The 11,527-nt window shown below is 33.1% G+C and overlaps 1 protein-coding gene across 2 annotated transcripts; it reads left to right on the forward strand.

Moving 5' to 3' along the window:
* The first annotated feature begins 7,546 nt into the window (after nt 1-7,546).
* LOC148602804 (uncharacterized) lies at nt 7,547-10,444 on the forward strand. 2 transcript variants are annotated; one of them, XM_088552571.1, is made up of 6 exons: nt 7,547-7,667; nt 7,873-8,036; nt 8,787-8,878; nt 9,234-9,311; nt 9,901-9,915; nt 10,132-10,444. In XM_088552571.1, the coding sequence occupies exons 2-6, from the start codon at nt 7,927-7,929 to the stop codon at nt 10,383-10,385; spliced, it is 549 nt and encodes a 182-aa protein (XP_088408697.1). In that variant the 5' UTR covers nt 7,547-7,667; nt 7,873-7,926; the 3' UTR covers nt 10,386-10,444. The 2 variants fall into 2 exon arrangements, with proteins under 2 accessions (XP_088408697.1, XP_088408698.1); XM_088552572.1 differs by lacking the exon at nt 9,901-9,915.
* The last annotated feature ends 1,083 nt before the right edge of the window (nt 10,445-11,527 follow it).

Below are 11,527 nucleotides of genomic sequence, written 5' to 3' on the forward strand. Positions count from 1 at the left end.
AACTACTTATTATGACGATTTCCCTGACATGAGTCTACATAGACAATGACATACATCGCTATTTAAATACTTATATTTATACTGCGCTAGTTACGGATCATGAACACTATTACTATTCAGTATTTCAACATTATTTTGTACCTAGGATTTGCACCAAGGATTTGCTCCCGGAATTTGCACCGATAAATTGCTCCTTGAATTTACATCCGGAATTTGTCACCGGAGTTTTGCACCGAAACAAATAGAAATAAAATAGTACAATCTAGCCCCACAGCAAACATATATCAACCATCTAGGACTCTAGATTTCATAACACAACAACATTAATCAATTGTTCAACTACTAACTTTTGCGCTTTCTGAAAGCACCTCAGACATTTTAAAAGTCGCCGCCTCGATAACTTCAGAACTTTTTGGGTGACGTAATCTAGACTCTCTGTTTCCGGTACTGTCCAGTACTTTTATAACAACCGCTCAGCCAATCAAGAGGCGCCTTATATTTCAACAATAGTTATTAACCAATCAGTGCATTTTATCTAAAAAATATCACGGCTGGTAGTGCCGGCTAATGAAAAAGTAAACAACACCGAACTTGGACAAAATAAAATGTTTCCATGCTTTTAATTGAAGACAATGGACTGGAATTACTTTTTAACTCGATTACACACAACGGGAGTAACATAAAGTTTCCATACAGTTTAAAATCAATAGGTGGACTGGTTTTCCGTTTGCTAAACTTCTTTGACAACTCAGAACCGACGATATTTCGTTGAATCTAAAACTATCGAGTAACAAGTCACTTCACTTAAACAACCAGGATTAGCGTTAGCCGTAATTGTGATCCAACAAACAACAAAATACCTTTCTGTCAAATATGTCTACAAACTATGTAAAAGGGGCGTGGGGGTAGTCCGCATTACAATATATCGTTTCCGTTCTTTTTGGCCTAATCTTGTTCAGCGTATTGAACACCGTACCAAAATTCAAGTTACTAGCCATTTAGGTTTCTGAGATAACGCATTGTCTTATATTTAAAAATGGCTGCCTTGTTTATTTAAAACCCTTTGTGCAACTTAACATATGATGGCATATTTTGTGCCAAGTTTCTTTTTAAACCGTTGAGCCGTTTTGAGGAGTTTTGCGGATAAGACAGGCATTAGACGAAAGATGAATAGTAACGAAAATGATATGTGGATTGAAATGTTGTTTTTTTTACAAATTTGCAATAAATCTTTGACTACAGAAGGGAAAAGGTCCGCTAATATATTGGGCTAAATATAGTACTTTGTCGTACTCAACTATCAATGATGTTTAAAATGTATGTAGCACCGACCCTAACATCAAAACATAATATTTATAATAATGATGATAAAATGTGTAATATTATTCTTGTAAAAGAGTAATCAAGGGAACCAAGGTTATAGCAATACTCAAAAGAATGTAATCCAGGGACAAAAACCAGACATGGAAAACAGACATACACAACAAAGAACATAAAATAACTAAAATCATACATACAAAGTAACAAAAGCAAATGAGCAACTCGGACTCCACTAAAAACTGGGAGCATGGACCAGGTCCACCGATAGCGTAAGCGTCCTCTACTTTTCTTGAAACACCCACCGAGTTTCTTATATAAAAGTCAAGTCCGTGGTCGACAAAAGAGGAAAGGACAACTATGACACGTTGAACAAAAAACACCCAAAAACTGAATAATTCTATTAAATTATATACCTAGTATTCCCTGACATTTTATAACAACCAAATAAGAAAAAATTACTTTATCATTATATCATAGTAAAACTAATTCGTTCACCTTGTCATAGGTTGCCTTTCTTTCCCTTTTCTCTTCCCTGGACATGACATTTTATAGCCATCTTGCAGGTATTTTTTTAAAAGCAGAGGACGCCTATCCTACCAGTGCACCTGGCCCATGCTCCCACATTTTGGTTCCCTTGATTTTCCGTTTATGTTAATATTAAGTTGATCGTTGCAAACCGACCTTTCCGTCTGAGATATGTGTTCCCGTGGTCTTGTTCCGGAACTTGTATGATAATTGATGTAATTTATCAGACTAATTAGATTTTTTTATCACAACTTTACCGGTTAATACTACGGTTTTTTTTAATTATGTTTCATAAATAACCTTTTTCGTGAAACACTGGTTGTGTCAGATATACTTGAATCTGATATTTGCCAGGAAATTAGGCCAGAACGATGAATTAAGCACTACTAACGTTAAAATATGTAGCTTCAAAAGTAAATCTCCCTTATATGCAAATCATTATTGATAATGTGTCATACATAACCATCCTTACGTATAAAATTTAAGTTTCAGGAAAGACGATGACAACGACGGAAACACTTGAAAATATAAGTTGAAAAAATGATAGCAATCAAACTGTTTGAAGCCGAAATGAACCCTAACGATCATGTACAACTGATGTTAAATATCCTGCTATTTGTACACTCTATGTAGGACATAATGTTATCTTCGATGTTAATGGGGATTCCTACATGTGGCTATCGTCTCTGCCTGAACATTTTAACTTTATTTTGTACACGTATCACTTTTTTTCAAGATATTCTCTTCTTTAGATCTTTATGATTTTTGTATATTAATTCATTGGTTAAAACGTCGTGCTTTGATTTTCATTTTCTGACAAGAATTTTTTTCCGCTTTGGCTTGGCGTTTGGAAGCCCAATATTTGCGTATTCCAGTACCTCCAGACCTATCATCGAACTTCCCGATTACTCTAGAAAGTTCTGCCAGCTGTATCTGATTTGTAGAAATGTTGATGTAAGTGCTCGATGAAAACTATATAATTCTCATGAAAAATTGTTTAAACATATTTGTTTAAAACATACGCGTATGAATTTTTAGTTAATTCTAATGAAGTAAAAGAAAATATCAACACAAACTTTGCATAATGTTACGACACCTTTTAATGCTTATGATTGACCTTTCATTACACCCTTTATGAGTTGAATGTAACAAAATGAAGACCTTAAGTATGACTAAGGAGGGTATAACAATCTTCATGGGAACAGTGGAACATTAGTCTCAAGACCAAAAAAGTATAGGGGAAGTTATATCTAGGTAAAATAATAAAAGTGTACTTTTTTCAAAATGGGTGGGCACTTTACGATACATAAAACAAAAGTTTTAATCTGTAGTTAATAAATTATCATTACGTAGTGATTTTCATATTTGCTGAGTAATAGGTCCCACGAAAAATCTCGAGAAGTTATATCTTGTCTTTATACGCCCCATCTTAGAGTATGCCAGTGAGGTTTGTGGAAATTGCGTTATCACTTACTCAAACAAATTGGACAAACTGTAATTAGAAGACGTGAGGATAGTAACATGTCTTCCAGTATTTACGAAATGTAGCTGTTCATACATGAAACAGGCTGGAAAAACTGACTGGAGAAGTTAGGAAAAAAATTACAACAGTCTATCATCTACGTAATGAACCTTTTATTATATTTTATCCTGCAATGAGGTTATTTGTTAAACGAATAAAAGTATACGGTTTTTTTTTTTTTGCTGTATCCGTACATTAGCAGGTTATCGACTTTCTGGCTCCCCACCCCCCCCCCACTCACCTGATAGATGAACTACTTTTTTCTGGTATGCGTAAATTAATCATGGCCACCACCATAGATACGATGTAAACAAATTGCGATTGCGTATCCGGTTAATCTTTTTTTTTTGCTGTTTTGTTTCGTTTTCACCTGAATGAAATAAAAGATTTTCTGTAAACCAAATAATTATTTTGTTTGTATTTTTTTTCACCGTCATATATATGGCAAATCCCAAATCTCGTTCAGATTTGATTCATTATCAGTTTGCAGACGACTTCCCCTGTCATTTCAGTCATGTCGGACTCGTGTCCGTCAAAATTTAACATAAACTGGTCCCAACTTAAAGAAATTGAAGCATTACAACATGATAAAACTCTTGAAGAGACAAATGACCAGGAAACTGTTATGGTCTTGGATTTATTACTGCCTAAACACAAAGTTCACCCCTGAACTCTACTGCCATATACCAAACAGAAACAAGTCAGCTTTTTCCTTCCTTGTGAAATTCAAAACTTGAATGTTCTGAAAATCGACTTTACAACATTCAAAATATTTGTAATTATTGTTCAATTTATCATTTGTCTCTTGGAATTAAATCAATTTTGATACATTGCTTATTTTCTTCAAACAGTTTTGACGGATTATATGGTGCGGATTGAATTTCAATGTTTACTTAGTCATGCGCCATGCGTATTATTTTTTTTCTCCGGGTTTAACGATCGGGGCTCCTCAGGGGATATGCATTTTAAAATTTTATTTTAAAAATGTACACACGCACAAAACTATTAATGTAACAGGATAAAAACAATATAGGTACATTATATGATGATATATGATATATGATGATGTGTGATGAGGCGACGGAACGGGTAGGAAATGCGAGGCTCCGCCGAGCTATTTCCCCCGTTCCAAGCCGAATACACATATCTTCAATAATTTTCGATAATGTCCCTATATTGTATATATATTTTATTGTATTAACCTTCAGTACATCAGATTCAACTAGTCTATCATTCATACCGTCAAATATAATAGGATGGAACAGCGTAACCGAACACTTGCGAAATGTAAGGTCTGTATAAACAACTCCGAAGCGAAGACCCTTTGAATAAATTGACATTACTCGATATTTTGTCAGTGACTTTTGTAAATTAAACGATTGTATGACCAGCTACGATGTTCAGAATCTTTCTATGGTCTACACTTAGTTCAGATTGTAGCTGATCATGTGTGTAGTTGCAGCGTTTACCTTTGAAAATATCTTACCATTTTTTAACAAAAGTAAAATATTATACAGAAAATTGCATCACAATTTTCGCGAGTGTTGCGAGTGATCTCCATTAAGAATTGATGTTTTGATGCTTTCCAGAGGTATCATTGATCTAAGAGTAATCAAGGGAACTAATTATCTAGTCGAAATCAAAAGAATGTACGAAGAAAATGCACTTTTTTGATAATGTCTTCATATTTTTAAAGATAAAAACTATTTGTGATCTATGAAAATAAAATCAGTGTCGCACAGGAATAGTACACCCTCCGTCCTATTTTTGATTCTCTTCAGTGTTTTACACATATTCATGAAATTTATTATATTTTTCTGTTTTCAATTTAGTGTTGTTTATTTTTTTCAAGTGTCATGTCAAAATAATTCCATGCTGTTTTTTATTTAATATTGCATGCTCTTAATGTTTTGATTTACGTTTCGTATATCATAGGTTTAAGAAGATTTCTTACATTGGTAAAACATGTGTCCCTTCCTCTTTGTGAAGTAAACAAATTGAAGCTTTTTAACTAAACGTCCTTAGATGTAACATGCTATGTTAAAACCATAAGCGAATCTAGGATGTGGAATGAAGGCAAAGATTATCAAATGTTCAAACTGGAATCCTCTAAGAATTGGACTTTCATAATCTTTGCATCTGCCTTAGAAAACTGTTGATTGGAGGTATAAATAAGTTGAACAAATTATGTTCGTAATACCACTATAGGAAATCATGCAAATCAGAAATGTTAGAAGAAAAATAAAAAAATTAGAATTATCCAAAATCATGCAGCTGTTGAAATTACCAGAAAATATTGAAAGCTACATCCGTCACGTATCTGTAGGAAATAATTTCTATTCATCATATTTTCTTTCAAGTAAAAGGAAAATGACGTAGCTTTTAACAAAATAGTTTTATCTGTTATTTACTTTATTTTTCCTTTACAATTTGCACCTGTTTAGTACTTTTTGAGCATTGATTCATTTTAAGTACACTTCATTGTAATATTCAAGATCAACATTTACAGGGCGCTTCACTTTGGTACTCACGATCAGTACATTCAGTACGCTTCATTTTAGTTCATCCCCGTGCATGTTCAGGTGTTAAAAGAATAGGCCTGCAGCAGCGCTAAGCTTGTCGTAAAAGGCGACTAAATAGTGCCCAGAACCTTAGCCGGGGGCTAGGGCGCTCTGCCCACAGAGCAACTGGGATGTGTGCCCCAGGTGGTTGAATGGGGTACTCCTGGCGTGTTACATACTGGGGTTGTCAGGCTATAATACGGAAAACCTGACCGCAAACCTTAGTGGTGCACCGTGTTGGGAAATATGCCACGTTCCTCGCAAGTCAAAGAACCCTACTGTGGTATTCTACCGGAGTAGGAACCATAGGGCTCCGCCACAGGAGACTAAATTACCCGACCCTACCAACCTCTCCCTATTTCTAGTGGCAATCAAAATTTGTCGACCTCATTGTCCTTGTGTCCCATCCCTTTTTCATTTCATCATCATTTCATGTTCATTTTATCATCAATTTCATGTTCATCGTCTGAATATAGCTGAAATATTGATGCTCGTACGTTAAACCCCAACAAACCAAACCAATTATTTTAGTTCATGTAATCAAAATCAACATATTCAGTACGTTTAGCCTTGGCACTAAAAATCAATATTCATACTTGTAATGGTCAATTTATCGAGAAGAGAAAATACAAAACACACAGATAGATAAATGATAAAATGAATAAAAGTTGAGGTCTGTAGAACAATCCTTCTTGTAATTGATCCTGATCTTCCGGATTCTAAGGAGTATTTACCGTATAGTTCAAAGTTAATAGTAGGTTAACTTTTAACTGAGATGTTGTATGATTGCTAATGAGACAGTCATCCATACAAATTAGTTGAATTGGGATTTAAATCTTGAGATCGATCCTGAATACAACAATTTCATCACATTGGATAAAAGACACCAAGATCTATCGACCTTGAAATAGTACTTATTTCATATGTAAAATCATAACATGTCTAGAGATTAAGACTTTGCACCAATAAAAAATATTTCATATACATTTCAGTTTGTTTAATCGAATAAAAAGTGTTATGAAACTCTTAATGCATACATGTAGCAGAGACAGTTTAGGTAAAGAAGTCTTTATACGATTCAGACTAAACTTATACAATTGATTTTTTGTTTCTTTGTTACTGTAATGCATTTACCGTATGATCTTTGGATTCTCCGGATGAGGTGCTAGCAGTTTTGGTTCGGTCAAATTATTATTTTCAAAACTGTGCGAATCAAAAAAAAAATATTTGCAAGTGCTGTACGGCTAGATATTTTATTTTATTGTCAAACTATTTTACAGTAGAATACGGAGTCCTGAAAACAGTCTCGTTGTATATTATAGTTAGTGGAGGCCAGAATATTTATTTTGAAATTGTTCCAGACCAAGATATTTATTGCCCCTGTCCCTTCTCAGAATCATATGACCACTTCCATATGAAAAATGTGAAATTGTAATTCATTAAAGAAAGAAAATATACAAATAAGTAACTTTTATTCAAACATTATGTAAATGTGCTGAGCAATCGTACACGGTAATAGTCAGGAAAAATATACCTTTAGTCGACCAAATATTTATCTGACAAACTGAGAAAAAATTGAAAAGAAATGATATGCTTGTGAACATTTAAGGGTTTGAGTGCAATAACAATTCAATAATGTTTGTATAAAAGAGGAAAGTCTGATGGATGGTCTGCATCATAAATCAGCAAAATGATGTTCTTATTTATTTTGTCTCTGCTTTGTCTCCCAGAAATTGAAGGTAAGGTAGTTTGTAACTTATCAGAAATTTAATTCCGTACTTTTATAAAGGTTTTTGTAAATGTCAACGGCAAATTCTTGTTATTTTGATAAAACTTGTATTGAATCTTTTGCTTACGTAAGAAAAAAATAATCATGAATGCTAATAAAAATATTATTATTTTCAAATTTTATAAGATATTAAGAAATTCTTTCACAAATTTCAGTAACTGCGTTCTGTAGCTGGCTATGTAACTGGCAACACATTTTATAACGACGTCATGAAAGCAAAAGCTGTATCCACAAATGCCTATGAATTTGCAATAAACTCACCAGCTACTTCTACTGTCCTCACGTGTTTGGAGAGAAACGGACAGTATTTGATACATAGGTATGGAGCAATTTCGGTTGAAAATTTAAACATGATATGTGTTTAAATTTGAAAATTGTATTTTTTTTATAATCCAAATTCAGTCCTTTAAACCGATCGATTTCTTATGGGTATCTTTAAGTAGTATACTTACATGTATTTTGCAATTTTGTTTTAATGAGAAACTAAGTATTTTGTCTTACTGTTCATTGATTAATTCGTAAGGAGATAGACCTGGGGTAAGAGATATAACTCTTGAAATCAGTTATATGTTTGCATCATATTCGATTTCATTAAAGCCTATCAATATTTCATTTGAAATAAAATGAAATAGTTACTTTCATCCTTAAACATATATAAGATTGATGTAAAATTCTTTATACAAACGTTCAAATGATTTGTAAGAGTAATGTCCCTTTCCCAAATAAACTTAAATGGTAGATTATCATCATACTTTAACAAAGATAAAGAGCGGGTGGGAGGGTTTTCTTTTTTGTTTGCAAATTTTAGATATTTTCTAAATCCATAGTCACATCACTTTCAGAGAAAAGCCATCTTTTTAGTCACCAAGAAATGAAAAATGTGTGTGTTATTGTATCTCCATTTTAGCAACTGACGCGAAACAAAATCCTGTTGTTAAAGTTCATGCCCCTGTCTTTTTTGTCTTTATTAGTGGCCGGATGGGGGGGCACCATAAGTATTTTTACTAATTGATTTCATTTGGCCTTATATACATTGTATTTGTATTTCTGGTTTCTATATATTAAAAAGGCAGCCTGGCACCAATGGAAATTTCAAATATAGATGTATAACCTGGAACAATGTCGGAGAGGATGCACTTGTCCTTTTTCAATCGGCGCTTGGTACGTTCGTAAATTATATAATGATGTTTGTCTGTTTTTCCATGCCTGTTCCCTGGATTACATTCTTTCGATTAACGCTATAATTTTGGTTTCTTTGATTACTCTTAAATAAATTGTACTTATATCTTTAGTAATGTAGTTCATGTAATTCATTAGTGATAACATATAGTAACAATACAATTTTTATGAAAAAGATATTCTTCAAAATATTTTAGTAATTGATATAAGAAAGAAGATTTAAAAATCATTTATATCATTTGATCTAAGATTGTAACATGCAAAAAATAGCATTCAATATTATCAATTATATTTCAATTGTATATACCTAAAATTAACATATCCCGTTTGATTTTAGTTGAAAGCGCTACGCCTCCAGAATTTTGTGACCTATGTTCACCAGAGAAAGTAAACTCTGGACCGGAAGTTTGGGTTGGTAAGTATTATTTTATTATCTATAGGTTTATATCAATAACAACTGCAGTTTCAAGATATATCTCATTCAACTTTCTTTATAAAGTTAAAAGCGATGTTAATGGTACATACCGAAAGATATAATGATTCATTCTTCAAAAATATTTTTCTACACTTGTAATTTAGTAGATGTCATGTTGAACATAGAGTCAAAGTTGGACCCTGTGTAACTGAAAACGCGTTTTAAAGCATTGCATGGTTTGGTGTGTGCGTAAGTATGAAATGTCGACAAAACCACATATCATATAGATTCTAAAATAAAGCAGTGGACGCTTATCCTACCGGTGCACCTGCTCCCTGCTCCCAGTTTTTGGTGGAGTCCGAATTGCTCATTTGTTTTTGTTAGTTTGTATTTATTATTAATTTAGTTACTTAATGTTCTTTGCGGTGTATGTCTGTTTTCCTTGTTTGATCTTTGTCCCTGGATTACTAACTTTTGATTTCCGCTAGAATTTAGGTTCCCTTGATTACTCTTTCTTATAAGAAACTGTCAATAAAGATTTTCTCGTTATCCTTTTATTTCTTTAATGGCTACATTTCATTTATTGTAGATAACAAATTTACAAGTAAGTACTTGTTTTCTGAATAATGCTACGCATTTGTTTTATATTTCAAAAACTTCATTTGATACAATTATACGTATAATTTGGAAAATAAAATTGTGTATTTTGAATAATATGTATAAGTTACTAGTACATATTGAAAGTTTTCTAATATTTCTTTCATTTTATTGTTCAAATGTCAAATAATGGTGTAAGCAAATCTTCTCCATTTTATAACAGTGATGCCTTGCAACGTTCCTAAAAACTGCCCAAGCAAATCCACGTCTGCTCGCCCTTGCACGGGATGTGAAACAAACCAATCGGATGACGGCATATGCTGTAAAGAAAGTTGTAAAGAGAAAAAAAAAGTGCAAGTAATGATCGAGGGACACAGCTACCAGAAACCCCGGTATAGGTACGGATCCAACAGATACTACTATCAGCCAAGATGGAACCATGATGCTCAATACAGACCCTTCCATGGGAAAAGATAAATGTTTTTACCCATTGTAAACAGTCACACTTTTAAATAAAGTATATTGGAAATCTTTAACTTTTTTACATACATTTCTAAGTAAATTCAATCGACAGAGTCTAAACATGATGGCAAATGTTCGTTTTGTTACTATTGGACGAAATCGATAAAGTTAGGCGTCAACGGTTTAAAATGCATATAGCACCGACCCTAACCTCAAAAAATATTTATAATAATAACAATAAAATTTGTAATATTATTATTTTAAAAGAGTAATCAAGGGAACCAAGGTTATAGCAGTACTCAAAAGAATGTAATCCAGGGACAAAGACCAGACATGGAAAACAGACATACACAACAACAAACATAAAGTAAATAAAATCATACATACAATGTATCAAAAGCAAATGAGCAACTCGGACTCCACTAAAAACTGGGAGCATGGACCAGGTGCACCGTTATGGTAAGCGTCCTCTGTTTTTTTATAACCACCCGCCGAGTTGCTCATAAAAAATTCAAGTCCGTGGTAGACGAAAGAGGAAAGGAAAACTATGACACGTTGAATAAAAAACATCCAATACAGAACTGAATAATTCTACTAAAATATATACCTACTGTTCCCTGACATTTTATAACAACCAAATAACAACAATTTATATTAAAATTTAGAACAATCATGGGCGATGATCACAGCCGGTTCTCTAAGATTATATATAGCCACGTTTGGACGATACTTACGTCTGGCTTTCAGAAATTTTTTAAAATTTATATTCAAATCATAATTAGTAAACAAATTTTCAGAAAGAAAGGTATATATTCAAAAGTATTGCATCTAAGAAAATTCATTCATTATTAAGGGGACTTAAAATCGGAAAATTAGGTCATTGGTAGAAGTCAATATGACGGATTTGTGTATTGTTTTTTGATATTTTAACAAGTAAAAGTCTTGAATCAATCTAACCAAATCCGGACCTACTCCTAATTCTTAAATTCAAGTTTGATGTTTTATCATTATATCATAGTAAAACAAATTCGCTCATCTTGCCATAGGTTGCCTTTCTTTCCCTTTCCTCTTTCCTGGACATGACATTTTTTAAGCCATCTTGCAGTTATTTTTTGAAAACAGAGGACGCCTATCCTACCAGTGCACCTGGCCCATGC

Source organism: Perna viridis, chromosome 11, assembly GCF_037379345.1.
Source record: "Perna viridis isolate PV_CMFRI_1.1 ecotype Kerala chromosome 11, ASM3737934v1, whole genome shotgun sequence".
NCBI classification, from domain to species: Eukaryota; Metazoa; Mollusca; class Bivalvia; order Mytilida; family Mytilidae; genus Perna; species Perna viridis.